This window comes from Antechinus flavipes, chromosome 1 (genome assembly GCF_016432865.1).
Source record: "Antechinus flavipes isolate AdamAnt ecotype Samford, QLD, Australia chromosome 1, AdamAnt_v2, whole genome shotgun sequence".
NCBI classification, from domain to species: domain Eukaryota; kingdom Metazoa; phylum Chordata; class Mammalia; order Dasyuromorphia; family Dasyuridae; genus Antechinus; species Antechinus flavipes.
The window spans coordinates 53,281,490-53,309,166 of record NC_067398.1 but is presented as its reverse complement, the minus strand read 5'-3'; the positions used below and the strand labels follow the sequence as shown (position 1 = coordinate 53,309,166).

The 27,677-nt window shown below is 39.7% G+C and overlaps 1 protein-coding gene across 1 annotated transcript in view; it reads left to right on the top strand.

Moving 5' to 3' along the window:
• Positions 1 to 25,596, top strand: part of FGD5 (FYVE, RhoGEF and PH domain containing 5) — a 178,231-nt gene extending 152,635 nt beyond the window's left edge. The window contains exons 11-21 of the mRNA XM_051982882.1: positions 2,392 to 2,463; positions 3,517 to 3,585; positions 10,861 to 10,944; positions 13,282 to 13,361; positions 15,614 to 15,713; positions 16,205 to 16,342; positions 17,027 to 17,156; positions 17,388 to 17,518; positions 19,407 to 19,535; positions 23,362 to 23,510; positions 24,055 to 25,596. Coding sequence (XP_051838842.1) covers positions 2,392 to 2,463; positions 3,517 to 3,585; positions 10,861 to 10,944; positions 13,282 to 13,361; positions 15,614 to 15,713; positions 16,205 to 16,342; positions 17,027 to 17,156; positions 17,388 to 17,518; positions 19,407 to 19,535; positions 23,362 to 23,510; positions 24,055 to 24,091 — 1,119 coding nt within the window. The 3' untranslated portion in view covers positions 24,092 to 25,596. The remainder of the gene's footprint in view (positions 1 to 2,391; positions 2,464 to 3,516; positions 3,586 to 10,860; positions 10,945 to 13,281; positions 13,362 to 15,613; positions 15,714 to 16,204; positions 16,343 to 17,026; positions 17,157 to 17,387; positions 17,519 to 19,406; positions 19,536 to 23,361; positions 23,511 to 24,054) is intronic.
• The last annotated feature ends 2,081 nt before the right edge of the window (positions 25,597 to 27,677 follow it).

Here is a 27,677-nt window from a genome sequence, read left to right as displayed (position 1 = left end):
TTAAGAAATTGGACTTGGCAGAGAACTTGTAGGGACTCATGATGGCACCATGTTTTATCACTGGGGCAACCTTACCCGGTGACTTTCTGTCAATTCTGATAAGCCTTTCCTTCTGTTTTACATTATAGTTCCTTACCCAATAATAATTCCATGGGCCTCTAAGGGGCTTTCTTCCTTCTTTCCACTATCCAAATGTTGCCATACCTGTCTTACTGCTTGCTCTCTCCAGATTCCATCCTCCATTTCTCAGAACTTCTCAAACATGGTCACTCACCCTTTCTCCTCACCTTTCTTTTCACACAAGCTAAGGATTTTACTTGTTCCCTTGGTGTCATTCCCTTCTGCCTTTTCTAAGCAATTTTTTTTTTGGATAAAATGAACTCCTAGATGAGCAAACTCCCTCTACCAATACAAATTAGCTTCTTTGCAATTAATTTATAGTCTTGGAGTTCCCCCTCAATCTCATCTTTCATATGAATCCATTTTTCTTTCTTCTCGTTGCTACCTTATTAATATGGACAATTCTCATTGTCACCATCCTCAGTACCGGTTTTCTGGACTTTACAATAAACAGGAGTTACTGCATCCACTCTCTCCATTCCAACACACACACACCTTTGAGAGCACTTCTTAAATAACCTTTGTTTCTGCATTGATCTGGTTATTGCCATTCCTCTGCTCAAAAGTCTTCAGTGGCTCCCTACTACCCACCTAATAAAGTTCATGCTTCTTTCCCTGACATACAAAGTCCTTGTTAATTTAGCAGCACCCTATCTTTCCAGCTTTGTCTCATATTGCTCTCTCTATAGTCTATATCCCAACTGAATTAGACTGTTCCCTAAATATGCCCTATACTTTCCTATCTCTGGGCCTTTGTTCAAGATGTTTCCTACACATGGAATGGCCTTTCTCTCACATGGGATCATAAGGTATATTTAGAGCTGAAAGAGATCTTGGCCAACATTCATATTGTAGAGAGAACACAGAGGCCCAGAGAAATTAAGGGATTATCTAATCTGGTACCTGGGTACTAGACCTAGGATATATGAACCTAAATCCTCTTGTTCCAAACCCAGTTTTCTTTCCACAAAACCTTGATTTTTTTTCTTTAAAGCCCAAATCTTATGCTATATGCTGTTATTACTGACATCCTCCCTCATACCTGAAATAGTATTTAATGTCCTGACCACATAATATTATGATAGTCACCAGTTTCTGTACTTCATTTCTCTATTAGACCATAAGTTTCATAAGAGCAAGAACCATGTTTAATCTAAATTTTGTATCTACCCAAGTGGCTAACATAGTACTTATTGGGAATTTAGATTAATATGATTTAGAACTAGAAGTCTTTGAGACAATTTAGTACAACTATTTCATTTTACAAATGACAATTCTGAGGGCCAGTCAGGCCAAATGACCTAGCTGAAGTCAAACAGCATACAAATAAGCAAGTTCTAATTCTCAACATTAGTAAATATTTGACAAAGAATCTGTAGGTTTCTCTTGCCCTCTCTATGTCTTATTCTCTCCCTTTCTCTGTATCTCTCATATCTGTAGAGATAGATATCTATATCAGGATTCCTATACATTTTTCTGTTTCTACATCTATTCTTTCCTGTCCTCATTCTAGTTCTGTCTTTGTCTCTGTACCCCATCTTTATCTTTCTCTGTGTAACAATATCTTTCTCTTTTTCTATGTATTGTGAGCTCTTAATGGATACTGATTTCCATGGCCTTTTGGCCAGGAAACTGGGTTTCAGATTTTTGGAAGAATAGGCCAGATAGCACAGCTCTCTATCTCTTGCCTACTCATCTGTCAGCTCTTGCCACCGTTGATGCTCCATATCTGAGTAGTCTCTCCATCCCACACAATCTCTCTGGTTGGTTGTCAGGCCTGAATTGATCCTATTTGGAGGGTAAGACCAATTCACCAATCCCTCCCCAATCCTTTTCTAGCAGCCATACTATTACTTATACATGGAAAAACCCTCCTTGCTCTACCCCTATCTCTGTCTGGGAAAATCCTATTCTAATTCAAATAGCATCTCCTCAGAGAAACCTCAGATTTCTTCAAGCTGAAAGTAATTTCTCTACCTCTTCTTCCGCAGAACTGTGCTTACAGTTCCCTCAGGTTATTAGTTATCTTCTTAATTGTATTATGCTTAATTATGTACAAGTCTTATCCTCCCCCAGACTGTGATCTCCACAAGGGCAGGGACCATGTCTTAACCATCTCTTTCTCCCTAATTGTGCACGGAATACTTGCAGGTTCTCAATAAGTGTTGACTGGGTACATACATGGATTAAAAAAATGAGGAAATGAAAAATATCAGGCTTCTCCTAATCTCTCTGATCCATTTAAAGCCTCTACTCCTGTCTCGCCCTCAGGAAAACCTCCAGAAGTTGGTCCACATTGAGCACAGCGTCAGAGGCCAGAACAACCTCCTCCAGCCAGGAAGGGTAAGCACAGTGGGTGAGGCCCCTGATAAGGCCATTGTTTGGGGGCCAGTTTTATTTTGGATCAGTGGAGGGTGAGACCTCAGCCCAGCCTGGCTACAGGTGGTGTTTACTGGTCCAGGCTAGGCTGGGCTCTGGGCCTGGGAAGGAGGGAGAGGCCAGGACCTCTTGTTCTACCTGGCCCAGGGCCAGAAGCTGAGGGCAAAGGGCCTGGGCTGGTGGCTTGTCTTATTCCCCAGGGTCAGGGTTGGTACCCATGGTCATGCGTCATGTTTCCATAGGAAGAAGCATCCATGCCCTGTGAACAGTGCTCCACTTTTAAAGGAGTCGATGTGTGTTTTTGTCTCAGAGTTCAGAAGAGGCACCCCTCCTCTTGAAGAAGAGAAAATCAATTGGTTTTAGCAGGGAAAGAAGGAGAACATTCTCCACCCCCCCCAAAAAAAAAAAAACCAACTCTATGGAAAGTCCCTGACCAAAAGAAAAAAGAGGTCTCCTGAGAGCTGCTCATAAGTATAAAAAAATTGGTTTATTTTTAAGGGAAAGAAATCCACCTGGTTTTAATATTATGAATAATGAACACAAAACCCTATTGACAAACAACCATAAACAATGCCATTTCCATATTATTGCCAATTAAGGAAAAGAAGCTGAGAGAGAAAATAGAAGGTGGTGCTGGCAGGGTTATATTTGGAACTAGCATTTATTCTTTTTTCTGAGCCTTTTTCTTAAATCAAATCCACGCTTTGGCTTAATTAGAACTCAGTAGGGGTGAGCAGAAAGAGTGCTGGATCTGAAGTCAGAGGACCTGGCTCTGTGCACCTGATTCTCTCCTGCTCAACCACCTGTGGGACCTTGGACAGCTCATGTCACATTTCTGGAGCCTCAGTTCCTCATCCCTGCCCCATTCCTCTGGGCAATGAGATATGACTAATCTGGGAGAAAGGTTTGCTCCCCTGCTCTTGCTTGACAAGTGTTCTGGCACAGAAATGGAACAAAATGGGGACCAAGTGGCTGATTACCTGGAGCCAGGTACTGACATCAGATTGTTCTTTGCAGGAATTTCTGAAAGAAGGGACTTTGATGAAAGTGACAGGAAAGTCCAGACACCCTCGGCATCTGTTCTTGGTAAGAAGCTGGAATGGCTGGAGCCAGTCTGTCCACCAACTAGCTTTTATTGGGTTACAAAGAAAGGCAAACAACATGACCCTTGCCTTCGAGGACCCCCAGTTCAATGAGAAAGAGACTTGATATGCTTGTCTAGCCAGAAAGGACTGTCTCTGGCGTCTTCTGACCTCCATTCCCAGCCTCCTTTCCCTGCAGTGTAGTGGGACACACTGCATGAGCATTCAGAAGATCTGGATTAAATTCTGAGCTCTGCCACTTAATAGTTATGTGGCCTTGAGCTAGCTAACTCAATAATTATCTACTGTGGGAAGCATTGGGGTTGGGTGCTCGGGACATTTAATTAATTAAGCATAATCTCTGCCCTCCAAGGAACTGATATTGTCCAATGGTTGGGAAGCTGGACAGGGAAGCAAAGATACAACATGTAAATACACATACATATATGCATGACTATTTGAGGAGGAAAATCGGGAAAGGCAAGAAGGAAGCAAGGGATTCTAGGGGTCTCTCCTAGGTATGGGACACAGCTTATCCAGAGACACAGCAGAGGTGGACGGGTAAGTAGGAGGTGCTGCAAGTAAGTTGTTGTGGCTAGAACATAGAGTACATGAAAGGGAACAATGTCCAATAATCCTGAAAAGGCTAGAGTCAAATTATAATGGATCTTTAATGCCTAGCTAGGGAGTTTGTAAGTGCCACTATGGCCTATAACTAAATGATTTCCAAGGTTCCTCTTGGCTTTAATATTCCATGTACTAAGGTTCCTCCAAGCTCCTAATGTTCAATGCCTTCTTTTTTTTCCTCTAAGCATCTATCCTGTGTCCTGTTTTTGTAGGATCTTGCTTTTAGAAGCTATTCTGAGCTCCATTAAGGTGTCTTTTGAGAAAGGAGTTAAGGTGGCACTTTCTTCCAAGGATTATTCACATTTTCATAGGAATCATAGACTGTCCAAACTACATGAGAAAAGAGCCCTCCCCCCCCCCAGGTTGTACTATGATGTGGGAGCACAGTGATTTGTTTAGGTAATCAGGATTGCCACCCCTTCTTTCTTCACCCCGTCCTGATATGGGTGGAACTTCTTCCAGAGGTCCTCAAACTACAGCCTGTGGGCCAGATGCAGCAGCTGAGGACGATTATTCCCCTCACCCAGGGCTATGAAGTTTCTTTATTTAAAGGCCCACAAAACCAAGTTTTTGTTTTTACTATAGTCCAGCCCTCCAACAGCCTGAGGAACAGTGAACTGGCCCCCTATTTAAAAAGTTTGAGGACCCCTGAAATTTCTTTCAGCCTCTTTCTGAATGCCACCCCTCTGGGAGGGATTTTACTCTCAAATCTAGACTGGGAAAAGGGAAAGAAAATAAGGCTCACCTAAAATACCAGCGCAACTAGTCATGGTCTTCTCCCTAATAGCCTTTGACTCTTTCATTGCCTAGAGAAATCTAGGTATGTTTGTTTTTTAAATCTGTGTACTAGAAATATTTTTAGATGGATCAATAACTCTTTTTTATTTAGCTCTGAGCCCCCAGTCAGTGGTTGGCTTGCCAAAAACAAAACAAAACAAAACAAAAAACAACTCACAGTTAAAAACACATCTTTCTCTTTTCCCTGGTGTTCCTCCACTGCAAGTGAGCAGCAGAACAAGATAGGTTAAAAGTCAATAGAAAAACAAATAAACTTTTAATAAATAGAGGTAAGACTCCATCTTAGGAAACGATCAAGAAGAGAAATGAAGAATTATAACCTCTTGATCCTCATTGAAGGATCTCTCCCCCACTTCACTGGAGGTGGGGAGAGAAAAGGATTGAACTGAATGACTTCCAAGATCCCCTGAAGATCTACCTTTCCAAGGACAATTGTTAACTGGTCCTCCCCAGAGGGAGGAATCAGGGGAAGGAGGGAAAGAGGGGAACATTTACCTGGTATGATAGGAGAGAGTGATAGGAAAGTCACAAAGAGAAAACAAAACTATCCCTCCCTATCTCTCCTCATCAAAGCTTCGTTGAGCTTTAAAAGGTTGTCTTTGGAACTCATGTTAATCTGACATCTCTAGTCCAAGGGGGACTGAAGCTTATGATCAGATTTGCCTTGGTGCCTCCAGTGCCCTCACGATGGCTTTTAGAAAGATGAGCATCTTTGTCCAGTAAGGAACATCCTTCTCTACCTTCCGAAACAGAGGACACGTCTCCTCTTTCCTTACTTGCTGTCAATGTCAGTCCTCCCTTTCCGTTTTTCATCTGCTCTGGGCTGAACCGATATCCAGATTGTTGGATTCTCACAATAAAGTAACATCCAATAGGGACTGATGGGATTGTCCTGAGAATATAAAGGCGTCCTGGGTATTATTCCAGGTTTGGAGAGTTGGATGGGAACTTAGGGGCTGACAAAGTCCAATACGTCATTTGATAGATAAGGAAACCAAAGTAAGAGAAATTAAGGGACTTGTCAGGATCAAATAGATAATAAGTATCTGAAATAGGATTCAAATTCAAATCTTCCCTCAATTCAAGTCCACACTATACCACCACCCCTGTTACTATGGGCATGCCCTTTAAACCCCAGTTTCCTCAACTGTAAAATGGGAATAATAATATCTATGATACATACCTCACAGAATTGTTAATGAACTGGAATAAATTATTGTATACAAAGTAATATGCAAACTCTAAAGCACTATCTTGACATTTATTGTTGTTGTTGTTGTTGTTGTTATTTCTATTTACTGCCTATATTTTGGGCAGCCATTTTGGCTCCTCTACTTAGTTTCAGTTGAGTTCCAGATAACTGAGATTGCCAAACAGCTAAGGCTGAAAAGGGTGACAAGGCACTACAAATCTCAGCTAACATAGGAAGAATCTGAGTGGTTTTCGATCTACTTTTAGCCAATTGGGAGTTAGAAAGGAGAATTTGATGTTTTGGTGTATGTGTATTTGTGTGTGTGTTGTTATATGGGTGTGTAAGTGACCTTTTGTCAAACCTCAGAGTCATCAGGCTTCCCTTGGCCAGTGATATTGTTGAATTTGGGGCTTCCTGCCAGGATGTTTCTGGTGTTTGGCTGGCCCACTTTCCCCTGAGGTCTTGGCTCTGCTGAAGGGTTTTGCACAGACAGAGCTAACTCAGCCTTACCCCCTCCCACTCACCACCCCTCTGTTCCTACACACCCATGGGAGGTCCCCAAGGAGACACTCTCTGTGATCTCAGCCTTCCAAGAATTCCTCTAGAGAACCTGCTCATGGAGTGAGAAGTAAAAGGAATAGGGAGCCTTGGTGGGTTTGGGGTCCTTTTCTGCCACGCTGCTCCTGGGCTTGGACTTGTAGAGACAACTCTACAACTCAAGCTTTTGTGTGTGTGTGTGTGTGTATTGCAGGCAGAAGAATCTCAATGTACTGAGAATATTAAATTCTAGGGAGAAAGGCTTGGGAGAGGTCTGAGAACCAAAAAGAGAGACAAAGCGAACTATTAAAGATTGTCTAAGAGTTCACATCAAATTTAGTCTTTCCGCACAAGTTCTACTGCAAGCATTTCTGAGTTTCTACAGAGTCCCTTGAAAACCACATCGGACACCGTCCTTACCCTTAAGAAGGTTACAGTCCAGGTGGGAAAACAGCTCATACCCAAGACAGTCAGCCAACAAACCTAAATGCTTAATATGTGCTAGGCACTGAGCTAAATTGCAAAAATGAAACAGTACTTGTCTTCAAGTAACATATTCTAATGAAGAAACTACCGTGGGTATAATTAGAAATATCCCAGGAAATGGGAAGTGGGAAATAATCAGGGCTACCGGAAAGAGCTCATGGAAGAGGTGCCATTGGAGCTGAGTTTTGAAGGAGGCTAAGAATTCTAAGAGACAAAGATGAGAAGTGAATGCATTCTAGGCATGAGAAAGATAGAAATTTGTGAAGAACAGATCTTGCCCTGTTTGTCCAGACCACAGAATTCATGAAAGTGAGAAACATGTAATAAACTTGTGGTAGTACTCTGGAGTTGGGTCATGAAAGAAAATAAAATAAAATGATGTAGGACGGGACAGTTGAGGGTGACAAAAAGGACTATAGAAAATGAGGGGGGAAAAAGAGATTGCTAAGGTCAAAGACTGCTGCTTAGAAGAGGCTCTATTTTAACAGGGTCTTAAAGGAATGGAGGGGAGAGGGAAATGTGGTATTCCAAGCAGGAGAAATCATGGGCACAAAGATAGAGAGGAATATGGCAGTGAGACAGCCAGATAGTTTCAGCCTATGGTATAAGTTGAGGAAAAGAGAGATGAGATTGGAAAGAATGTGAGATCAGATATGAAAGGCCTAGACTATGAAGAATTTGGACTTAATATAATAGACAATGGGAAGCCATTCTGGTTCCCATGACAGTAATATCTTAGAAGAAAGAAGGAAAAAAACATTTATTAAGTGCCTACTGTGTGCCAAGCACCGTGCTATATGAAATACAATTATCTCCTTTTGTCTTCAAAATAACTCTTAAGAAATTAGTGCTATCAACATCCCCGTTTTATACTTGTGGAAGCTGAGGAGGAGATTAAATAATTTGCCCCAAATTCATACAACTAGTGTCCAAGGCTGGATTTGAACTCTGATCTTTTCTGACCCCAAGTCTAAGTTTTATCTCCTGTATCTCTAACTGTCCCCTCTTTGACTCCCAATCTAGTGCTTTCTTTAAAGGCACAGGGCAAAATAAATGTATATTGAATTTAACTGAATATATCTGGAAGATGAGATCCAGATTTGAATCTCTGACCTGTCACTAGTCAGCTTCATGATTGAGCAGGTCATTTCACCTCCAAGATAATAATAGATCATGGTATTTAGGGCTGGATAGGGTCTTTGAGACCACCTATTTCAACCCCCTAATTTTGACAAAGAAGGAAATGGACCCAGAGCCAGAAAATGATGCATCTGAGTTTATGCAACAAAGATATGGGCCAGCATAATTGAAAGACGGGTCTTTCTCTTCCAATCCAGAGCCCTTTTCACTAGATCATGTTGCCACTCCTTGGGCCAAGGTTTCCTTGACCCTCTAACATGATCAGATTAAACTAGCTTATCTCTAAGGCAAGGTCCCTGCCAGCTCTGACATAATGGGATAAAAAAACTACTTAAGAAAACTGTTAATTTTTTTTCCTCCTGTTTAATGCCCCAATTGGAGAAATTACAATTGCAAAACTCACAGGGAGTCAGGAAAGGCCCAGACCCTACAAAGGTCCCGAGTGGTGGCCCAGGGTACATATTGGAGAAAAGACTTCAGGCCCTTTATCAGAAACATGCCTATGGACACAGAAGTGTCTTATGGGAAACCACCAAATAGTCCTCTTTTTTCTCTGATCACCAAGTCACAGGACAGGCCCTCGGCTGCTGGAGATTAGAGGTTTATTTTCCTCTTTGTGTGTGGTTCAGAGAAAGAAGGAAAGTAAAAAGCACCTCTCAATTGGCAATTAGCAAACAAAGCCACACTGAACATTTAATAAAATCCTGGGATGCTAATCACAGTTGCCATGGCAGCACTGTGCGCTGGGGGCAGGTTAAAAAAAATGGGAGGGAGAGTGATGAAAATATGCCCATTCTTGATAAATTAAAAAATCAGCTTTGGCGGCTGCAAGCTCAGCAGGGCATTCTGGGAAGCAGCTGATGGCAGACAGGATCTGTGCCTTTCCTTTCTCTCTTGATGACTTAGAATAAGCCCCAAGTGTTGTCCATCACTCCATTGGCAGCTGGTTTTCCCATTGAATTGAGAACTCTGAAGCCCTGAACATGAGCAAATACCCCACACTCAGAGTCATGGAATAGTAGAGATGAAAAGAGCCTTAGAGTCCAAACTCCTCATATTACAGAAAAGGAAACTGAGGCTCAAGGAAGAAACGTGACTTGCCATGAAAGTTAGGGACAGATCCAGATCTGACATTTAGTTCTCTTACTTGTTAGCCTGGCCATAGTATAATAAGAAAGAGGGCTAGATTTGGAGTCAGGGAATCTATGTTCAAATATTGACTCTTATCCCTTATTACCTTTGACTTAGAGACAAAGACTCTAAGACAAACCACTTTAACTCTTTTGAGTCACACTTTTCTCTTCTGTGAAATGAAGGGATTGGAAATAAATCGTCTTAGAAGACTCTTCCCCTAAGATCCTGAATCACTTCACTATAAAACTGATGTAGTTAAATCAGATTAGATGAGGTCTAAGGTCCCTTCCAGCTCTGCATCCTATGCTCAGTGCATGGATCAGTAGGAAGAAAGGTAGATTTAGAGTCAGGGAACCTGAGTTCAAATCCCAGCGCTGTCTCTTACACTATTGCGTGACCTTATTTAATTCTGTAAAAGTAGGAGAGTAGACTAGATGACTCTAAAGTCCCTTAAAATTTAAAATACATACAATTATTACTTCTACATTATTAGGGGCATGACACCCCATAATCTAGAAAATCTGCCTAAAATTGTTTGGCTCTCCTTTTCATACCAAAGAAGAAGGAATTATTATAGAATTAAAAGATAAAATATTTTGTTATATACAATACTATATATTTTATGCATTTCTGAGTTCTAAACTTTTACCGTCATCTCTGGCCTTCAAATGTCATCTATGGCATCCACAAAACCCCTCAAAATTCCCATTTAATTTCTTATGCCGATCTACAATATATTAAAACCGCAATGAGCAAAGTGGTGATATGGAAGGGATAACTGCATTCTTATTATTCAATGAGCTTGTGTTTCTTCTGCCATATTGTGGCCCCTAGGACTGGTTTCCACTGGCATCTCTGGGGTACTGATTCCCCCACCTTCTGATGGAGGTAATGAATTCTCTTTAGAAGAAAAGGTTCTAAGGTGACAATGTCTCATTAAACTTGCCCAAATCCCAAGAAAGCCAGTTCCCCTAATGAGAATCCTCTGAGTGCCTCCCTCTCTGTAGCACCATGGAATACTCTATAAAGGACTGGACTTGCAAGCAAGAAAACCTGGGTTCAGATCTCACCTAAGACATTTATCAGTTATATAGATTTGGAAAATCATTTGTGTCTATTTTTCCTCATCTACAAATGAGGGCACTGGACCGTATGACTCTATGGAGCTCTGCCCTTAAGATCTATGGGGATGGGCTATGGGCTGGCATTTTTCTGGACTCACTCTAGAGACTCCTAAAGAAACAATAAGACTCATTTTTCCCACACCTTTAGCTTCTCTTCAGAGGCTCAGATCTTCTTTCCCTTAACAAATTGTAAATCTGTGAGGTTGACAGGAAAGCTAATCTGCTTTTTTTCTTTTTCTAGATGAATGACGTCCTTCTTTACACATTCCCCCAGAAGGATGGCAAATATCGCCTGAAGAACACACTGGCTGTGTCCAGCATGAGGGTAAATTGAATTCAATTTAAGGATATTCAGTAAGAATCCTGGCCAAGCTCTGGAAAGAGACAATAGGAGGAGACATATCATTTGTCCTGGAGGAGCTTCCAGTTTAAATGTGAAGATAAGATCGGGTCCTACAATAGGGCACAAAACAAGAGAGCCTAGGATCTTGTGTTTGATTGTTTAAAAACCCTTCACAATCTGGTTGTCCAGGCAAAATGACCTAATTGTGGATCCATAAACTCTATATCCTATCTCCTGCATCCACACTTTTGCTTAACTATGCCCCTGGAATATACTTTTTTCTTATCTTTGCTTCTTCCTTCAAGAACTAATTTATGTATAACATCCTATAAAAGCCTTTCCTGGTACTCCTAGCTGTTGGTGCACTCCACCTAAAATACAGACAGAGACTGAGAGATACAGAGAGGGAGACAAAGAAAGAGAAAGAGAGAGAAATGGGGGAGAGACAAAGACAGAGAGACAGAGAAAGAGACAGAGACAGAGAACTCCTACTAAATCTATTTACCTCCCAATAGAATGTAAGTCCCTTTGAAGGCTCCTCGGGGCTATTTTTCATTTTACTTTTGTTTCCCCAGTATGTAACATACAGCTTAATAAGTGCATATACACGTAATAAGTAGTTGTTGAATTACTGGAGTATAGGGGACTACCTCAGATACTTAACTAGTTTTGTGAATTTGGGCAAGCACTACTCTGCCTACCCCGGTTTCCTCATCCTTTCAGTATGATAGGATGATAAGAACACTTACCTTTCAGGGTTGTTGTGAGAATCAAATGAGATATTGGTAAAGGCCTTTGCAAACCTTAAAGTGCTATATAAATGCTAGCTATCATCATCATCCTCATCATCATTAATTAAGGGCAAAAAATGGAGAGATCATCAAGGAAGGCTTCTTGGAAGGTATGATCCTGATCTGGGAAATGGGAAATATTTGCGTAAGTGGAGGAGAGAGGAGTGAGCACTCTGGGTCTATTTATTGATGTGAACAAACTCTGAAAGTAAAAATGAGCAGGGAATAATGGAGAAAAGTGGAGGGTGCAAGTCTGCCAAATAGACCTGAAAAGGTAAATTGTGTAAAGCCTTGAAATGTCAGACTGAGGACTGGATTTTATCCTGCGTGTACATGAAGTCCTTGAGCAGGGGAATGATACAATGAAAATAGTATTCTAGGGAGATTAATCCAGAAGGGGCATTGTAAGAAGAAATGAAGAGAGATAGAATGCTGGCCTAGAGATCTATTAGGATACTTTTGTCTCCTCAGTATGAGGTGATGAAGGCCTATTGGTAGGATTGTGATGAGAACTTGGGAATTAAAAAACATTCAGGGAAAGATAACCCTATCTTGGTGGTTAAATAGAATGGGTAGAGTGAGGAATGAGGGTAATGTTGGTTCTAGTCAGTTCAGCTAACAACTGCTAAGTGTGTATTATGTCCAAGGGATTGGGCTAAGATCCTGAGATATGAAAAAAAGAAAGGAAAGTGAGGGGAGGAGAGAAAGAAAGAAAGAAAGGAAGGAAGGAAGAAAGGAAAGAAAGAAAGAAAGAAATCAGAAATACTAATTGAAAGGAGAAAATGCTAGTAATTGGGCGATCAGCCAGGAGGTAGCAGTTGAGCTGTTTACAGAAGGATAGTAAGAAGGTGCCAGGTCCCCAGTGGGACTGATTTTGGGTTACAAGTCCAGCAGGTCTTTCTTTTTTTGGAATTTCTAAACTTGTGCTGGAATAGGTGGAGTGTGCTTGGCAATAGCCTTAGGTGGGAGTTTGCTTCCCTCTAGAGAATTTTCTGGGAGCTGAGGATTAGTTCTAGTTGGACACTCCTTGGAAAAGTAGACTAAGGGAAGCTTGGACCAGAAAACCCCATAGTGGGTGGAGCCATTTAAATTTTGCCAAAGTTTTGGAGGAAGGGGAACAGTCAAATGATACAAGGCACCACAGATGACTTTTGGAAAGGGAAGGGAGAAAAAGTTGTTATCATCCACACATTCTCCTTTCTCCCTATCGAATGGCCAACCTAAACACAGAAGTTGTCAAATAGGAGGCTTGGAAGTTTCTTCCAGGGACTTCGGAGATATTCAAGGACTTTTACAAATGCGGAAACATGCCCCAAAGACATTAGGTGACTTATCCAATGTCATATAGCTTACTAATGGTAGAACCAGGACCAGGATCCTAAAACCAATCGTGGGACTGGGTTTAAAAGTCTTAAGTCTCCAGAGGGATCCTTGGGAATGAACACCCAGACAAGAGGCTGAGGAGAGTCGGTTGTCCCCAAGGTGCCATCCAACACCAGCCTTTACATTAGAGCTTTTGGTTTTCCAGGTCAGCCGCCCTGTGATGGAAAAAGTCCCGTATGCACTGAAGATAGAGTCATCTGAGTCCTGCTTGATGCTGTCTGCAAGGTATGGGAGAGTGAAAAGTTCTAGGAAATGTAAACATTTCAGAAAATGTTGAAGCCATGGGGGAAAAACATTCTTTATTAAGCAGTTAATAAAAATAATTCTAATGCAATTCCAAAATCTTCCAACTTTGTTCAGATTTTTCTGAACTAAAAATCTCACTCTGGAGGCCTTCGAAGGCCCTTTGTTACTGAGGACATAAGGGTCTTTTTAGGAGCGAACAGCAAATAAGGGCAAACAGCATCCTAGTCCTTGTACTATAATGAAACAGGAAGGTACTGCCATCTAGTGGACCAAGAAAGACCTCCAGCCTTTCATGATGGGACCATCTTATACTGAGCCATATTCCTAGAAGGTCACACACAGGTAGAAATTGGGTCCAAACTTGCAATGATTGCTTCCAAAATTTGTATTTGGGTGAGCAGTATGACTCCATCAGAAAACCACTTTGGGGAAGTTCAAATATGAAAATTGCAAAGTCAGAAGGGGGTTTGTTTATGGAGTGCTCCTACCTCCTCTGGCAACAGTCCTTTGCTCTTATCCTTCCTCCTCACTCCTCCTCCCCTCTGTGCCCTTTTGCTGATGGACAATCAGTCATCCAGCACTTATTAAGTGACTATTATATGCCAGATCCTGTGCCAATCCCAGAGCATAAAAAGAAAGATGAAAGATAGCCCTTGATTTCAAGGATTCACAGCACAATGGGGCGGACAATATACTGACAACTATAAAAACAAAATATATACAGAAGAAGTTGGAGAAAACCAACAGAGATAAGGTCCTTACCTTGAGAGACAATCAGAAAAGGCTTCTTGTAGAAGGTAGGATTTTCGATGGATTTTGGAGGAAGTCAGGAAGTAAAAATGAAGAGGGAAAGAGAGACTTCTAAGAAATATGAAAATTCCAGAAATGGTAAGACGGAATGTCTTGTTTGAGGAATAGTAAGGTGGGAAGTGTCACAAGATGTATGAAGACTGGAAAAATTGGAGATGACCAGGTTATAGAGGTCTTTTTAACACAAGACAGAGAATTCTATATTTTACCCAGAAGATGACAGGGAGCTACTGGAGTTCATAGAATGGGACAGGGTCACATTTGTGCTTTAGAAAAATGAATTTAGGGGCAGCTGGGTGGCGCAGTGGATATAGCACCAGCCCTGAAGTCAGGAGGACCTAGGTTCAAATCTGGACTCAGATGCTGAGCACTTCCTAGCTGTGTGACCCTGAGCAAGTCACTTAACCCCAATTACTTCATCAAAAAAAAAGGAAAAAAAAAAGAGTTTGATAGCTAAGTGACAGATGAACTGAAATGGAGAGAGACTTGAGGCAGAGCGACCAACCAGAAGGATAGAAGGATATTGCATTAGTTGATAAGTCTGAAGGGATAAAGATCCATACTAATGTCAGAGGAAAAGAAACATGTAGGAGAGATGTTTCCAAGGTAAATTCTACAAGAATTAGCAGCAGATTGAATGGAAGGAGGGTTGTGAGAGAGAATAGCTGAGATTGATATCTAGGTTTCAGTTCTGAGTGATTGAGAAGATGATTTTATTCTCAATAGTATTAGGGAGGTTAAAAAGAAAGGAGACTTTAGGGGAAAAGTTTAATGATTTTAGTTTTGGACATGTTGAGTTTAATATATGTATAGGCCATCTTCGAGATCACTAATAGGCAGTTAGAAATGCAATTATGAAGGTTAGTTCTAGATAAGTAGATCTGAGAATCATCAGCATAGAGATGATAATTGAATCCATGGGAGCTGATGCTCTCTGGAGGCTCATCCCTATTAAGATGTTACTTCGAAATGGCTTGTTATATTTTCCTTTGTAAAGTCAGAAGCAGTAATTTCCTTGAAGATCCTAGAAGATTTATCCAGCACCCAAAAGAATCATGATAGATAATACCCAAGGCCTCAGTTTTCTGTTGCTGAATTAAATTATCTCTGGTCTCATCCAGCTATAAATGCAACAATACCCTCTAAATGAAGCTTTAATGGTGAAATTGCAGGTACCATGAAAGTTGTGAGAATTGTTTTTAGAGACAGGCCTAGGACCCCTCGAATATCCCAATGCAAGCAGCCTAGTACTCTACCTTTGTTGCTTTTTTTTTTAAGTCACTTCCTTAAGAGTGACTCACTCAGGATCACAGGGCGAGAGGAAGTGGGACTCAGCTAGGACCCCTGGCTGAGCCTCAGGAACACAGCTGTGGCTGCCGGAACTAACAGCTCCTCCTTTCCCCCTCTGTTTGTGTCCACAGCTCATGCTCTGAGCGGGATGAATGGTACAGCTGCCTCAGCAGAGCTCTGCCAGAGGACTACAAAATACACACCCTCGCTGCCTTCCATAACAGCGTTGAGGTGAGCAGGGAGCCCAGCAGCCCAGGAAGCTGGAGCAGGAGAGCGGCCTCAGGCCAGAAGGTTATGATGGCCTGTGGTCTTCTTGGCAGGACCTTTCCTAGGAAGGATAATGAGGCAGCACTGGAGGATACCAGCACTGCTGCTGAATCCCCCGCTCTATACATGATCTAACTGGGCGCCTTTAATCAAATCCTTCCCCACTATAGACCACAGTTTCTTCCTCTGCAAAATGAACGGGCTGGATTAGAACATTTGTAAGGTCTGATTCTATAAGGTATAGATCCCAGGATGCATCATAGCAGGGACCAGAGGGCCAAAGGAAGCACAATAAAGATCCAGGAAATTCTGAGTTAGCGGCTCAGAAGCAAGTAAAAAGCAAAGACTTTTGGAGATCTACATGGTGGGTGGGAAGAAGGAAAGGGAATGAGGCAAACGGGGACCCCTGCATCTGAGAATGGGGCATTCTTCTCACTCTCTGTCTCCTGCTCTAGATTCGAGAAAGGCTGGGCATCTCTCTGGGTGAAAGGCCTCCTACCTTGGTGCCTGTGTCCCACGTAATGATGTGTATGAATTGTGGCTGTGACTTCTCGCTTACCCTGAGACGCCATCACTGTCATGCTTGCGGAAAGGTAGGTTAGGCTTGGTCCTGACATCATGATGGGAAGACAAAGGTCTATAACTGGTCTGAGAAGGAGGCGGTATCCACTCAGCCACAGAGTCAGAAAACTTCCACAGGATCAGAGGGGAAGGGGACTGAGAAAGAGGGGAACGACTGGGATTAACAGAGAGGGAGTGGCGCGCTGTATCTTCCCCAAACTGTAATCGCAAGTCAATAAGATGAGGTTTCCATGGTAGGGATTTAAGTATGGACAGAGGCAGAGAAAGATTTAGAATTTGAGGGCCTGTTCTGACTACTTGGTCTAGAATCTTTACTGCTTATTTAATCATGGGAAATTTACTTTCTCTATCTCTGAATGTGTGATTTCTGCACATATATATGTATATATACACACACACACATACAAACACATATATAAACACATATATTTCTTTGCACTCTAAACCCCTTTGGGCATCCAGTGAAGCCTAAGGACTCCTGAAAATACTATTTTAAAATGTATTTTAAAATGTAAAAGAGTAAAATACAGAGAACTCTGAAGAAAATCAAATATTTTGAAATAGTTATTTAAATAATATTTAAAAAAACAAGTTTATGGATTCCAGATTGGTAACCCCTGATCTAAATGATCTCTAAGGTCCTTCCTAGTTTTATAGTCCTACGATGCTGACTCTCTCATCTTATGTTATTGCAGATCGTTTGTCGAAACTGTTCCAGAAATAAATATCCTCTGAAGTACCTCAAGGACCGACTGGCCAAAGTCTGTGATGGCTGCTACGCAGAACTGAAGAAAAGAGGGGGAGATATCCCAGTGTTGTTGAAAGGTAAGAGAGGTGATGAACGTGAAACCTAGTCAGAAGCCAAAGGAAACATTGGGAAGAATTGTGTGGTAGCTAATAGCATTGAAAAAAGTCAAAGTGCTGCTCTCCTTCACCTAGACACCCTATTCATTCTTCTCATTCAGAGAATTAATGCTTGCTTTTTTCCCCCTTTCCCTCCTTTTTTTTTTTTTTCTTTTCTTTTCTTTTTTTTTTTTTTTTTTTTTGGAATTACAGAGCGGCCAGTGAGCATGAGCTTCCCCATGTCATCATCCAGGTTTTCCAGTGGTGCTTTTTCTTCTGTCTTCCACAGCATTAATCCCTCAGCCTTCAAGAAACAAAAGAAAATCCCTTCAGCTCTTACAGAGGTACAGTCAAGACTGTCTAGCAAAAGACATCACAAGGAGAACTATATCCGTACACTGATAAAAAAAACAAATGTTATTGGTCTGTCAATGCTGACATCTTTATCATTTGTTCTCATGCCAACTGTCGTAAGATAGCACTGAAGGAAGTATCAGACAGACCAAAAATCCAGATATTATTGCACTTGTTCAACCCTGATTCCTTAGACCTTTCCCTAACTCATTTTGCAATATACTTTTTTGACAAACTGAAAAGACTTGATTCTGGAAGGGAAATAAAACTTCCAGGCTGAAGAGATCATGGAAAGAGGTTGTGAAGTCTCCTTATCTGTAATGCAAATTTAGCTTTTCAGGTTGAATTAAGTACAACAGCAACATCCTGGGGTAAGGAAATGGATGAGATAAGGCAAAGGCAGCCTTTGCAAAAGACAGTGATCTCTTTTGACATTCTGTTTTTCCCTTCTCTTTTCTACTCCTTCCTTCTCTCCTAACTATAGCCTATACAGGAGTCCTCAAACTTTTAAAATAGGGGGCCAGTTCACTGTCCCTCAGACTGTTGGAGGGCCGGACTATAGTAAAAACAAAAACTTTGTTTTGTGGGCCTTTAAATAAAGAAACTTCATAGCCCTGGGTGAGAGGGATAATCGTCCTCAGCTGCTGCATCTGGCCGGCGTTCTGAAAGGTCCAGAGGCTAAACGTCACTGAAAGCTTTTAGTGCAAAAGAAATTGGTAACTCCAGGATTAGTGCATTTTGGGGAATCCCTTTTAGTACTACAATTTTCTAACCCAAAGAATCATTAGGACTACTCTGAATCTAACTCAGATCATAAATCATGGTAACTTGGTGTCCCACATCAGAAAATTGCTCAAAATAGTTCATGCTGATGGCCTGGGAAAGTCAAGTATTCCATTTCTCTTTACTATTTTGGGCAACATTTCTGCAAGGTCCTTCACAAGACATCTATCTTGATTTTCATATAGAAGGATCTGTCAGGAAGAATTAGGAAGTGGAATGGATTAGTGGTACTAATATATAGTTATTAATGGACCTTTACTGGTCCTGGTGTTCTCCATCTTCAGAAAAACATAGGACAAGTATAGTATAACCTTACATAAATGTATATGTGTATAATAATAGTTAGAAATATATATATATATATTTCCACATCTGAGGGGAGAGGGAAAAATTAAAGTACAAAGAACACAGCAGAGAACAAAAGAAAACTTACAAGGAAGCAAAGATGGAAAGCACTAAACACAAAGTGTAGTCTTTATTATATAGGATTGCTTGAAATAGAAATTCCTTGTCTCTTATGTTATGCTGCGTACATGTCAATTTTTTTTCTTTTTCTGTTGTTTTCATTTTCTACTTTGTGTTTAAGTTTTAAAAAATATTTTTAAAAGAGTAAAAATAAAATAAACTTAACTGAATAAATACTCTCATGAAAGTCTTAGCTAAGAGGTCATAAAACTCTGAGTTCCTATTTAGGCAGTATACATATGGTTTCTTTTGAAGTATAGAAAATATGAATATAATATATAAATTACAGCAGCTGTCAAGATTTATTCTCTAGGGTGGAATAAAAGTTCTTTAATAGGACCACAAGGGGGCAACATATTTATGAAAAAAGATCTATGTGTCTGGATTTCCTTAACGCAATTTTCTAACATTCTGTGCTTTGAGTTATTCGGCTCCTTATTTTGTAGAATCTGGGTTTCTTAATGAATTCTTAGTCCTTATTCAGAGTATCTGATTTCAAGCCATTCTTTTGTATTATTTTTCCTCTTGAATTTGGGTCACATGTATTCCTTCTTCAGACTATTATATCCTAAATGGGAAATATGTCCCCAGCCAGTGAGCACCATGACTTGTGTGCTTTCACCCTACCAGGTGGCTGCCTCCGGAGAGGGTTCTGCGATCAGCGGCTATCTGAGCAGGCGTAAGAAAGGCAAGCGGCACTGGAAGACACTTTGGTTTGTCATCAAAGGCAAAGTCCTCTACACCTATATGGCCAGTGAGGTACTGAGACTCACATTTAATACCCCTTCTCTCCTCTCAATTTAAGCTCACTCCATGAAATGCAAATTTGAGAGCGACGCATTTTAAAAACATACAGCCCACTGTCCAAAGGGGACTTGTTCAATGAATCAATCCCAAAGTGCCTGTTATGTGCCAGGGACTGGCCTAGGCGCTAAGGCTACAAACAGAAAAGAATCTTTCGCCCAAAGAGCATCCATTCCCCTGGTCACCTTGGGGCGTACTGGTTTATGATGAAACCCTTGCTTTCATAGAGCCCGCAGTTCAAATTCAACTTCAGACACTTGACACTTACTAGCTGTGTGATCCTGGGCAAGTCCTTTAAATCCAATTGCCTTGCCAAAAAAATTTAAAACTAAATAACAGTAGCACCATTTAGGGTCAGCAACAAAAATAAACCACCACTGCTTGCCATCTAGGGGTGGGGGTGGAGGGAGGGAGGAGAAAAAAAAAAATCGGAACAGAAACGAGTGTCAATATAAAGTAATTATTAAATAAAAAATTTTAAAAAAATAAAAATAAAATAAACCACCACTGATAATAATCACTCTCAAACAAAATGGCATCATTTCTTTTGAGGAAGCAAATGATGAATTGTGTTGCGTATGTCCATTCAAATTTTTCTTACTAGCACTGACCGCCATTTAAGCAGGAAGGGGAAAGTGATAGAAGAAATGGTAGGTGGATCTTAAATCTTCCCTCATAGATCAATGACCTTAGGATAGCAAAGAACAAAGGCTGTTTGCAATGTAACTCTGCAGAGGCATGGATTCATGTCCCCACAGCTCAGTTTCTTTAAGTCTGATGCTAACTGATGATACCCTTGTAAACCTCTACTCATACAATGATGAAATATATCAACTGAGCATATTAAATTCCATACCAACTTTAAAAGGTGTTTTCTGAGAGAACAGCTGTGAAAACCGGCATTTTCAAGGCTGGGGCGAAGGCTGTGTTAATTAGCATATCATTCCTATTCCTTATCATGAACCCAGACTCTCACGATGTACTTTTTGCTAATGCTGACAATCCCCTTACTCAGTTCAAACCAACTAAATGAGTCAAACAGAGATGTCGTCACTTAGGGGACATACACACCATATATAGGAAATAAGACTGCTGGTATCATCCTTCTCCTTCATTCTCTAGTCTCCACCAAAATACTAGTTGATTTGACCCTAGTAGAAAAAGCTAGGGGAAATGGCCTTGCTTTCCCCACTCTGCTCTCTAGGGAAGAGGGTTCTCCTAAATCAGCTAGACTGAACAATTTGGATAGATGGAGGACTTCAGGCTGCCAGGCTAGCATCTGGTGCCTCTCCAAACCAATAGATCCACTTTGAAAAATGTGCTTGCTAATTGCATTCTGACAGACTGTTGGGTAGATTCCTTTCCACAGAGTACAACTCTCAGGAGACATTTTGCTGGTCTTCCCACATGTGGCCTTTAAGCAACTATTATACTTAATTAAAATTAGGAATTTTCCATCCTAAAGTCAGTGGCCTATGTAGTCTATACTTCTTGCATTCTCACTTAAAACTATGTTTAAAAAATAAATAAAAGCAGCATTGGAGGAAAGATCCAGGTAACCTGGGAGGTACCTGACCTACCTTTCCACTCCAAAAAGTTTCAGGCCCAAATGAAACAGCTGGACTTAAGGAAACATGTCAATGGACTTGCCACATATGGGGCCATGCACTAGAAAAACTGGGCTTATGTGTTTAATAGAAATAATCACTTTTATATTTGGAATTTTTTTCTCCAGAAAAAAATAATAAGCGCTCCTCCACAGACAAGGAGAAAGCATACAATATTATATATAAGTTCTGGGCCCCTCTACCCATGGGAGATCTGAATCTTCACAAATAATTAACCGTGATAATAGCTTAAAAACTGAGGTGAGGGCATTAGAGGGCATTGGAAAGGGGGCAGGGAATAGAAACAAAGTCACTGAAGAAAGAATTCAGAAAAAGCAATTGCTGTGTTAGTGAGCTGCCCAATCCTGTGTAGGCTTCCCAGGTTCGCACTTATCCAGAATTGCAGATATAGGATATTTGGGATTTTCATCATCTTTCTTATATAGAGTGTGAACTTTTTTATTGCTATCATCTTGAGAGGACTGAGGATACCTACCAGACCTGTTTAACCATCAGCCTGTTGTCCATTCAATTTTATTAAGAAGGGATTATTGAGTCCCAGTGTTTGGAAGTGATTTGGTCAGGTGCTTGAGGTGCAAGAGGTCCTGAGCCTATAAAGGGAGCCAATAAATCTACAATAAGCAATGGAAGTTATCCAGAAAGTGCTTAAGACAGAGCAGAGATCCTTTCTTATCCCTACAGTGGGGAGTTAAATCTATGCCTGGAATACAGCAATTCCCTGCTCCCACCCCTCCTCCTCTAGCCTCAGAAATCAAAGCCAAAGCCTCCATTGGAAGGCCTCATGCTGGTATATCTTAAGCCATGTGGTTGACAGTCTATGCTTCTATCTCTTTCTCTCCAGGATATCATTAGGATGTACAGGGTTAATCCCTTTCTTTAAATCTCCAAAGTTAAAGCCTCCCTTTTATAGATCCAGTCCAAGGAGGGTGGGATGACTCAGTAGCTCAAGCAGCAATAATCTGAGATAATCAAATAATGCCTCATCCTCGAACTGAGACTTATTCACTCATCCTTAATGAGACAGATACCCAGATCCAGGAGATATCCCTAACCTCTTCACAATGAAATTAATAGGTATATCCATACTCTTTATAGGGAAATGTGACCCCAAACAGAGGCTTATCTCCTTAAAATTTCATCAATCTAGGCTCCCCTGATCAATCTGCTACAAATATAACTATAAAAAGAAAAATCATCTCATCTTAGAAATTAGGAGGGGGGGAAATCAAGTCAATAAAAGCCTGAGTGATACCACTTAAAAAGATACTGGCTCACAAATAAGCCTCCAGTTAAGATGACTATATGTATGGCTTCAAAGTCAATGATTTTCCAGAAATAAAATATTCTACTGACCAGAATCACTTTCAGTTTCCAATTAAAAAAAAAAAAAAAAGCTTTCCACTCTTGAATTCTTACATGAAAATAAAGGCGTAATGATCCCCCTCATTGTATGTCTGTAATCTGATTGTTTTCATGTGGTTTTGAGTTAAAATAAACAAACCAGAAATTCACTTTCATTTCAATAGCAGCAAAAACTGAAGGCAGAATGGCAATTTTAAAACTGTCCACAATACTTCTATCTTTCTCTCACAAGAATGATAAGTCTTGTGAATGTCAGATAGGAGGCAATGAGGGTATGTACATCACAGGTACCAGACTTCTGTAAAAGATGGAAACTCACCTTAATTACTGTTGCCTTAGCTTCTGATCTTGATATTTGTACTCTAAAGCTAGTCCCATTTTCTCCTTCTGTGCTTGTATTATACAAAACACATGCTAACACAAATCAACAAACATTTACTGTCTACTATACATGAGAAGATCTGAGTCCAAATTTTGAGTGTTTCTTACTTTTATGATCTTGGGCAAGTAAATCATAACTTCCCTGGCCCTCAGTTTCCTCATTTGCAAAATGGACTACATGGCCTTTAAATTCCCTTCTATCTCTAAATCTATAATCTGGTGGGCAAAGCTGTGTGATGAACAAACTGTGCAGGAGATACAAAAATGAATAAAAAATAGTTCCCATCCTATTATATGATAGCAGAATGACAGATTCTGGTTCTTCATCAGAAATAAACCAGCGATGATAAACATGTGTGTGATGCATATTTGAAGAAAGGTATCCAACCTTATTTTCTCTTTTATCATAGGATAAAGTAGCTACAGAGAGCATACCTTTGCTGGGTTTCACCATCGCCCCAGAAGAAGGAAACCGAGAATTAGGTCTCGTTTTTCATCTTTACCATAAGCAAACTCTGTTTTACAGCTTCAAAGCAGAGGATATCAATTCAGCACAAAGGTACTAAGAACTAACTGGTCTACAATCATATATTCTTCTACCCCCTCCTGCAGTTTCCCAAAAGTAAAAGGACTCATTCATTATTCCTTGAGTTACTGTTTTTGTACCTGCCTAACAGCTGGCAGCACAACTGACCTGAATTTTTTTGCTTTGTCATTATGAGAGTTCCTGTCTTTATAATCAATTTACTAGGACATTATCAAACAAGAAAAATCAAGACATCCTTTGTCTTTTAGTATTCATTTTATGCTCTTAATACTGTACTTTTTTAGGTGGAAGGAAAGCATTTTGAATTCTGGGTCAGAAAACTTGGGTTTAAGACCCAATTTTGCCTGATAAATATTTATGTGACCTCAGACAAATCATTTTATCTCTCTTAGGCTCATCTTCCTCATCTGTGAAATGGGAATAATAATCCCTGCCCTGCCTACTTTGAATTTGTATATACAGCTCACTCTATCCACATAATGGGAAATGTGAATATGAAGGATCAAATTGTTATTTTCTATCAAGTAAAATGTGTTTTTTCTTCTCTATTTTACAGATGGGTTGAAGCCATGAAAGAAGCAACTGTATTATAGCAGTTATCATTCAAATGGACTTGGACTAGAGACTCTTAGATTTATATAGGTCCCCAAAAGACCCTTCTTCAAGAAGCTCTATATGGTGTATTTCAATTCATCTGGACATACACACTGGATTGGAAAAGCGGGTCTTCTCTTTTTTTTATCTTTTTTTTTTTTGCTTCAACCCCCTTTGATATACAATTTCAAAAGTGAAAATTTTAATATAAGTAATATTTATGGTCCCCCTCCTTTCATCTTCACATGTTTGGCCTATGCTCTGATTTCCTTCCTTGTCCATTAGGAAGCTGGTATAATAACATAAGGGAATGGAATGCAACTTGATAAAGAGAATTGTTAAATAAGTCAGATACATGAGCAGTACTGGATAGTTAGTAGAAAATGAGGCTTTTTAAAAGTTTTACTTATTGTGAAATACTATAACTCTTAATTTGGTGGATTTGGGTGCCTACGATGAAGTAAAAAAAAAACAAAAAAAAACGATGCAGAAATAGCCAATCTCATTTAAAGCACTTTATTGTTTTACTTAATTGCAGTCTATATCAGGTTTGTTTTTTTTTTTTTTTCATGTAATTTACTTAAGTAAATAACAGATAGAGTCCTGTGGACTAATTTGCCACCAGTACTATTCCAAGTACTAGCATAAAATTGTATCCTGCATATGAGTAATCATTCTCCCTTACAATGGGGAAATAAATGTATGTCGCACCCCATGATACAATAGAATATCTGTACTTCAGTGGCAAGGGTCAGGATATTTTCTCTCTTCCCATTTATAAGTGTTACATAAATAATGGAATAATTTATTGAGGGAGAGATTCCTTCCTTTCCACTGAAGCACTTAAAACTGCACTAATCCTGAAAACTTAAATGTTAGCTAATACCGCCTTCCCTGAAGATCACATGGGAGGCCCCAAGAATCAAAGGGACCTTTTAATTTATTGTATGCCTTCCTACGATTTAAATCTGATGCCACTCTCATTGTTAGTATTGTATTTAATAGAACCTATACTTATATTAGAAATTTATTAAGGCTTACTGTGTTTAAAGAGAGAGAGAAAAGAGCAAATGTAATAGGTTAATTCATTTTCTTAGCAAATGGTTCTAGACATTTGGAATGAGCCTAAAGTACTTGTTAGAAGGTTGCTTGGTGGAAGATGCTTCTGAATTCCTGGGGCTAAAATCATTTTGTGCTGACTGCTATTGATCATTAGGTTTTCCCGGTTTTACACATACATGTGTATGTATCAAATTGGGCTGAGGGTGGGATGGGCAGAGGGAGGGATTCATGTTATTCTCATTGCAATTAAAAAAAAAATCTAGCATCATTTACTGATAAGCTATCCAAAAACCCAAAAGACATTTATGTATAAACCTTTGTATAAAGTACCATTTCAAAGAGTTAGCCACATTCAACGTTTTCAGGGGAAAATTTCCTTTCTAAATGCATTTCTTTCTTTAAATGTTTGCATTAAAAGTTGAATTATTGATTCAAAAGATAACTGATTAGACATGTTTGTTGTTTTCTCTTTGGAAGTCATTAGTCATCAAGTTTGTTTAGAATATGTCTTTAGTGAAGCCTTTAAATCAAACCACAATTTAGAAATGAGACAGCTATCCTTTCCACAACTTACATTCTAGTAAGTTGCTGAATGTGACAAAAAGCACCTATCCAACATAAGAAACTTTCTCTTTTCCTAATTTACTATTTTTGTTCTCTATCCATTACACTAGATTCTATTCCCCTCTAAAGGCAATATGACATGCTGGATAGACATCAGAGTATTGATGATGAAGGCTTTAGTCCTATCTCTGACATCCTGACTGAGTGACCCCATTCATTCTTAAATGTCCCTGATAATTCTCAGTCACCTACCTACATTGGTAGGGGGATATTTTCTGAAATCAGTCTGGATCAAAATGGACAAACCAAAGCAAATTTTTTTTTGGTCTTTTTCATACATAATAGATATTTTGTTTTGAATTTTAATTTTTGTTTTGATTTTTAATTTTCATTAATTTAATTGCTTTAAGAAAATAATATCCAAGTACTAATGCTGAATATAATTTCATTACTAAGCAAATGGCAAAGTGAATATAGCATTGGGCTTTAAAGTCAAGAATACCTGAGTTCAAATTCAGCATCAGACCCCAGGCAAGTCACTTAATCTCACTATAAAATGAAAATAATGATAACACCTACTTCCCAGGATTATTTTAAGGACAAAATTAATTATTTTAAGGTTCTTTGCATATCTTAAAGTGATATTTTAAATGCTAGATATTATAATTATTATTCTTCGCTAGCAGGGGTCAGCTGAGACCTGTCTCAGCTCTGAGTGCCTGTCAGTCCTTTAGACTTAGGTTCATGATATTGCTATTCTATTCTATTAGGTCTTCATATAATCACTTAAATTTTCCAATAGTACTTTTCTGCTGCCTGATCTAATTTCTTACACTTGTCCCAACACTTTGTTCATTATTCATTATAGTTGACGTGAAACATCAATGGCATCTGTTTGTCTGTACCAGCCTTATAGAAGCTCTTGAATGGCTGTAAACTTAATTGCCATTTTTATTACTCATTTAATCTAAGAATTTGAGAACTGGAAAGGACCTCTCTGGTCCTCTAGTTCGAGCCATGTGCAAAAGGAATCTCCATTAGAACATATCTGAAAAGGAGCCATCTAGCCTTTATTCACTGACTTCAAAGGATGGGGAGCCCACTCCCTCTCAAGACAACCCATTTTGTTCTATTCCTTAGGAAGTTTCCCCTGCCTGACATTAAGCCCAAATTGATCTACTCAAAACTTCCATCTACTCTTCCTGGTTCTGCTCTCTAGAACCAAACAAGACAAATGTATTTAAGTCCTCCTCCCCTTGACGGTTCTTCAGATTCTTGAAGACATTCTCAAGTCCCTCCTGAACATCCTCTAGCATAAATATGCCAAGCACTGTGCTAAGTGCTTTATAATCTATGGGACCTAGATCTAGAAGTGGGAGGAAATTCAAAGGCCATTGGTTCAATTGCTTCATTTAGCAGATGAAGAAAATTCTGAGGAAAATCAAGTCATTTCTTCAAGGTAGTAAGCTTCAGGAGACAGGCCCTTCTGACTCCAAAGTTAGTATTCCTTCCATTTTAGCAAGCTGTATCCCCTTATATTTCAGTAGCCTCCATTTCCTCTTTTATTAAATTTGGATAATTCAGCCTCACAGTGAGACGAGTGATATGGAAATACTCTGAAATCTATCAAGTACTATACACAAAAAGTAAAGGATCACAAAATGACTGAATTTCAAAGGGTTCTCATATCCATTTTCTCATTTATTCTCATTCAATAGAGAAAGTAAAAAAATCTCCCTTTTGTACTTTAGAACCAGAGAAAAGATAATATCCACAGATAAATATAACAGGCTAAACAGGAAAACAGCAAAAAAGAATCAATTTAGGCTTAAGTCCTTTCAAATCCTTAGATCTTTTTTCCACACAAAAGATCTGTTTTGTTTTTAATTAACATTCTATGAGCATATTCCAAATAATCTGTAGGCACACTTCTGCCAGTCCTTCATAGGAATGGATAGC